General features: G+C 23.3%; 1 protein-coding gene across 1 annotated transcript; it reads right to left on the bottom strand.

The window, feature by feature from the left end:
- Window positions 1–224: 224 nt before the first annotated feature.
- LOC108488364 (protein RALF-like 24) lies at window positions 225–1063 on the bottom strand. The gene has a single exon (XM_017792648.2). It carries the CDS (start codon window positions 840–842, stop codon window positions 459–461), a length of 384 nt encoding a protein of 127 aa, XP_017648137.1. The 5' UTR covers window positions 843–1063; the 3' UTR covers window positions 225–458.
- Between the last annotated feature and the right edge of the window lie 4784 nt (window positions 1064–5847).

The following is a 5847-nucleotide window of genomic DNA, read 5'->3' as shown; positions in this document are numbered from 1 at the left end:
TATATTTAACTGAGATTTGATTCATCGTCAGAAAAGGACAGGGCAGGTCAGGTCAAGTCAGGTCAGATTTGATAGTAACTTGTATATTAACCCTTCTCTTCTCCACTCCATAGCTACACTTCTTCAACAGAAAGAAGTAAGTACTTGAGAATTTTCTCAAGATTTTTAGGCACTTACTGGAAAGATATTCAGAAACCAAGAAAACAAAAAATGAAGGTTCATAATTTCCCTATCAAACACCAAGTCAATTTTTATAAATACTCTTATAAATACTCTTATCAGGGAAGTCTCAGATCCCAAAAATTCAAGTTAAACATGCAATTATATTAAGCAGATTAAAATTAACAACCTTAAATATACAACAATATAAGAAAAACCCAGAAAGATACCACCTAGGACAAAGCAGCTATATATGGTAGGTTAAAAACATAAAATTTTGGGGGGGATTTTTAATTTTTTCAAGCTTTGATACCTTTGATACCTCTAGCACATCTTGTAATAACTTCACACCCTCGGTTGTAATGATTCGCTTGATGACCGCCATTGCAATCATAGTAAGAAGCACCAGGGGTAGCACATGGGACCATGTCTCTCCTCAGTGTCTCATAGCTAATGTACTTCCTTTGCATCACCAGCACCCTCCTGTTGCTCTCTGACTCCATTTCTTCCTCTTCTAAACAATCTTCAAGCTTTTTGGTGCAAACCCTTCTTGCCCTTGCATCGATTTCACTGCTTGCCAGTGCACTATCGAGGTCTAAAATCGAGACAGAATTACAGGTATGGAGGAAGAGAAGGGATAGGAAGATGCTGATGAAGATGAATTTGAAGTTGAAAGTGGGCATTTTGGTTTTGGGTTGGATTTTTTGAAGGGTTTTTCAAGTTTGATTCAGGGATTTGTTGGTATGATTGTTTGATCTTTCATGTAGAATGAAGGAATGGAGGTTTTGATGGATGAGGACAAGACATGGAAATACAGCATCAAAGCTTACATACATATATACTTATGTTACAAACCAAATTATACCACTTTGCTTGGAAATACAGTAAAGAGTGGAGTGGGGACTCATTTTCTCTCTCTCGATATATAAGGAAAAAAGAAAGACAAGTTGAAAGTAATTGCAAGGTTAGAATAATTTAGAAATAAATAAAAATTATCAATTTGATCATCATTGATTAATCAAGAAAAAAATGACAAAAGTGTCAAGAAAAGAAAAAAAATAAGTTGACAGTAATCAGTAATTGTAATATTAGAATAATTTAGAAACAAATAAAAATGTATTAATATGATCATCATCAAATCAACACGATAATAAACATTGATTAATCAAGAAAAATTGGTAAAAGCTTCAAAAAAACTCACCACATCATTAATACACAAAAGTTAAGTATTGAATGATTCATCTTTCTTTTATCATCTTGAATTTATCTTCATCATTATAACTATTATAATAAAATTTATAATAGAACTAATGGCACTTTTATATTAACAAGTTTTACATATTTGTCAAAACAGGATAAAAATTAAAAATAAAACATTCGTCTAGGATAAAATAAAAAGCACAAAAAATGTGAAAAATGAAATCACAAAATTTTGGAAATTTTTTGATAATGCCGACTAGAATTAAAAAACTATGAAAGCTAATATGAAGAAATCGTGACTAACAACCAATTCAATTACTCTTAGAAATATAATATATAAAATAAATTTTATCTCTTACAAAGAAGTATGAAATAAATAGGATCAAAATTCACCTTTTATTTTTATATTTACTTTTAATTGTGGTTTTAAGTATATTTTAAATTAATATTAAATCACTAAATAAAATGTAATTATTTTTACCTAATATCATTAATGTCTAATTACTCTTTATAATGTGCATGTAACTAAAATTTGATGTTAAAATCAATTTAAATACCATTTTATATTAATTTTTTTCTTTCAATAAATAGAGTTTTAGCTCCCAAAACTCTTATATTCTAAAATACGTGGATAATCTTATTAATTATAGTCCTATTTTAATATCTACAAACACATTCTAATGTTTTCATCATCTGAACCATTTTTTCCTTTCTGTTTGTTATTCAAAAAAAAAAAAAAGTTAGATTTGATGGTTTTAATTACATAAATATTACAAGAAAATTTATAATTAACTTGAGGGTTACATATGAATTTATGTTTGTTATTAAAGTATTTTAATATTTTAAATGTATTGATACTTTTAGATTTGAATGTCTTATTGTTACAGCTTTTGATTTTTTTATAAATAAATCTATTATTTATAAAATCACCTTTACTTTTCTACAACTTAAAGCATATAATCTCTTTCTTTCTTTTTTTTAATAATTTTATTTATAAATTTTTATTCCAAAAAAGGTTTTTCCTTTTCATTTCTCCCTCAATCGTTTATTTTATTGCATTGTTTATCTTATTATTTGATTTTGCAACTATTTAATTGTACCATTCATTAAGCTTGCTTTTGTCCATGTTAAGTTAGTCACTCAAATTTGACATATTAAACCTCAAGGTAATGTAAAGCTCCTTTATTTTAATTTTTAAAATTTTTGGGATAAAAAATTATTCAATATTTTCTTTTTTCTGGTTGGAAAAACAATTGAGTAAAAAAGGTAATTTTGGTATGGTTTGTAGTAAGCTACGTGTTAAAACATATACTAATAGAACATGGATTGAGAATGGATTCTAATAGACTAAACTAACAAGGTCAAAATTTGATTGTTTCATTCTTTTCTTTTTCTTTTCTTTTTACTAATATTATATTCCATTATGAATATATGACCTTGAGATCTTCAACAAATTAGAAATTATTAAATTAAGAATAAACCTATTAGGATAATCTGAAGGAGGAACTATTCACTAGTATCAATACATATATTTCTTAATTTTGTTATAATGTAATTGATTTTTCAATATCGCTTTTATTATTTATTAAATTTAGTCCTATTTATGTTGAACTAATTATTTTTATTGTCTTTAAATTTTTATATTTTTTTGTTACAATAACAAAATAGGGCTTTAACTTTGGATGTTAAGGTGCAAGAACCACAATTACTACTCTAAGAAGTATGTATGTCATTAATCTTTACGCTTTGAGAAATAGGCTATGAATACGTTTGAATGAGTATCTAATAATAGTAATAATAATAATAATAATAATAATAATAATAATAATAATAATAATAATAATAATAAAAAGGAGACAATAATAAATTTATTTATTTAAAACATACTTAACCCTAAATTTATAATAAAAATAATTAAATTAAATAACAATGTTTATAAACATAATAAGAAATTAACAATGTACTAATATTATTGTATTTTATTTTTTAGTAACGTCATAAAATTACTTATTAAAAGAAATAAATTAGTTTAAATTAACTTTTGTGAATCAAGTTTCCTATAATAATGTGTAACACTGAAATATTTATGCTTAACAAAATAAAATTATAAATAATAAATAAAAATACATTTATGTTCAAATTTAATATAATTTTCCAACAACCCCATATATATTAATAATGAATAAGAAAAAGTTACATCTATTTTTACTAAATATAAAAAAATTTATAGTAATATGTAATTTATCCTTTCTAATTGACCAATAAAAGTTAGAATATTCTACACAAAATTTCGTTTATTTTCGTACTATTTTTTCATGATAACATTTAATTACATGTGTTCAATTTAAAAAAAAACTCAATTTAATTTAACTTTATATAATATTTATATTTCTATAATATTAAACTACTTTATAATAATGCTATGGGAATAGTTTTTGATAAATAAATAAATTTAAAATAATAAAGTGTAAATTAATCATCTCAAAATGTTTTAATAATATTTTTATTTAACATATATAATGATTAAAAATATTATTTACAACAACATTATTTACGAATATAAAAAATTACTCCGCAAGGTTACATTCCTAGTAATTTATGATTTTGGACGCTACATGATTATGGAATACTCCCACTTTAACTAGGTATTCGTAGGAAAAAATCATTATTGTAAAAAAAATTTTTTTTTATTACATTTTCTTAAATTTTAGTTTTACTCCTTTATTATACTTAAATTTAAAATTTAATCTCTATTTTTTTAATTTTTAATCTAAGTTAATTAATTCAAATAATTAATATCATTATTTTTATTAAAATATTTCATGATTATATATAATTTGAATGTTCTAAGAGTATTATAGACTAACATATGACTTCTCAATTCCTTTAGGTTTTTCATTGTTTTTTTTTAACAATATAAGTCAATGATCAAATTTCAGTTATGGCCTCTAAAGTATGTTGGAACTTGAGATTTAATCTATATACTTAAAATTTTTACATAATCTAGTCCTTTGCTTTTATAATATAATTAGTTAGTTTAAATAACTAATATTGTTAACTATTTTAATTAAAACGTTAAGGTCAAAACACTATTCCAACAAAAAATTTATTTTGTCAATACAATTTGAATGGATGTTTTCAAGAAAAAAATTCTAATCAATATTTCCAACGTTATTTTTATTGTTACATGACTATGGAGTGATTTTTCTTTTCTAATTTTAAAATGTCATATCGGATAATCTAAATAGAAGAATTTTTACGGTATTAACAATTGAACCTAAATTTTAAATCCAGAATGTAGAGGAATTAAATTCTTAAAAATAAAAATAGAGAACTAAATTTTAAATATTATTGAAGTATATAAAAACATAAAATATATTTTAACTTTTAAAATTTAACTACAGCTATAAAAAGCTAAGAATGTTAACCAACCATACTGATCTTATATAATTTTAGTAATTAAAATTTTGAATTAATCTTTTCTTTTATAGAAGTAAGTATTTTTGTCTATTTTAAGATTCCTACAATATTATGGTTGGTGAATTTCTTTTCATCAAACAAATAATTTTATATTAATTATTAGATAATTTAAATGCTCAGATGTTTTGTTTATAAGGCTAAGATGTTGTATTAATTAGTATTACATGTTGTGTAGTCTCAAACTTGAATAGCTCATAATGTGCATCACTTAATCTCTTCATAAAAACTAGGATTAATTGTAAATTTAGTCATTAATATTTGCATGTTTTATCAAAATAATCTTAATTGTATTTTAAGTCTTTTTGGCCATCAATCTTTGATTTTTTAAACTACTTTTCTAATAGATTTAATTAATAAATTCAAGTTTCAATCATTCTTTCTTTCTTTTTTTCCCAAAAGTTTCAATTTTCATATGTTTGTTTATTAAGAGATTTTTCCTCTGAGTTAATTTTTTAGATAATTATCTTTATTTTCTTTAAATTAAGAGTTTTTTTATTTCACATATTATTTATTTATTTTATTAATTTTTACATGTAATTATCTCATAGGGTTATTTAAGTAATATATTACATCCCATTAAAAATATTCCACGTATGAAATTTCACATCATCTCTATTAACTTCTTTTACCAGTAATTTCATTAAATCTGTTAGAAAATGCAGTTTGAAAGGTTGATGGCAAAAAATAAAAAAATTAGGGCCATTTTGACAAAACATGCAAATATTAGTAGTCAAATTTGTCATTAAGCCTAAAAACTATAATGACATTTTCAGCATTCCAATTATATTAAAAAGAAATATTTTAGTCCTTTTTTAAACTTCAATTTGCCCTCACACTTTTAGTTTTTATCAAATTGGTCATAATTAGTTGGAAAATTTAACAGACCATTAATGTAACACCCCAAAATTTAGAGAATTTTAATTGTGGAACTTTGTAATAATTAAACTTCTATATCTATGGTTTTGTACTTTTCTTTTGTATTTAAGGTCTGGAGTTTGAGTTTTATCG

This window comes from Gossypium arboreum, chromosome 10 (assembly GCF_025698485.1).
Source record: "Gossypium arboreum isolate Shixiya-1 chromosome 10, ASM2569848v2, whole genome shotgun sequence".
Taxonomy (NCBI): Eukaryota; Viridiplantae; Streptophyta; class Magnoliopsida; order Malvales; family Malvaceae; genus Gossypium; species Gossypium arboreum.
The sequence above is the reverse complement of the archived record's forward strand: the minus strand, read 5'-3'. Positions and strand labels throughout refer to the sequence as shown.

What these genes read in the sequence shown, in the direction of transcription:
- LOC108488364 (XM_017792648.2), bottom strand. Translation starts at nt 842, where the DNA reads ATGCCCACTTTCAACTTCAAATTCATCTTCATCAGCATCTTCCTATCC.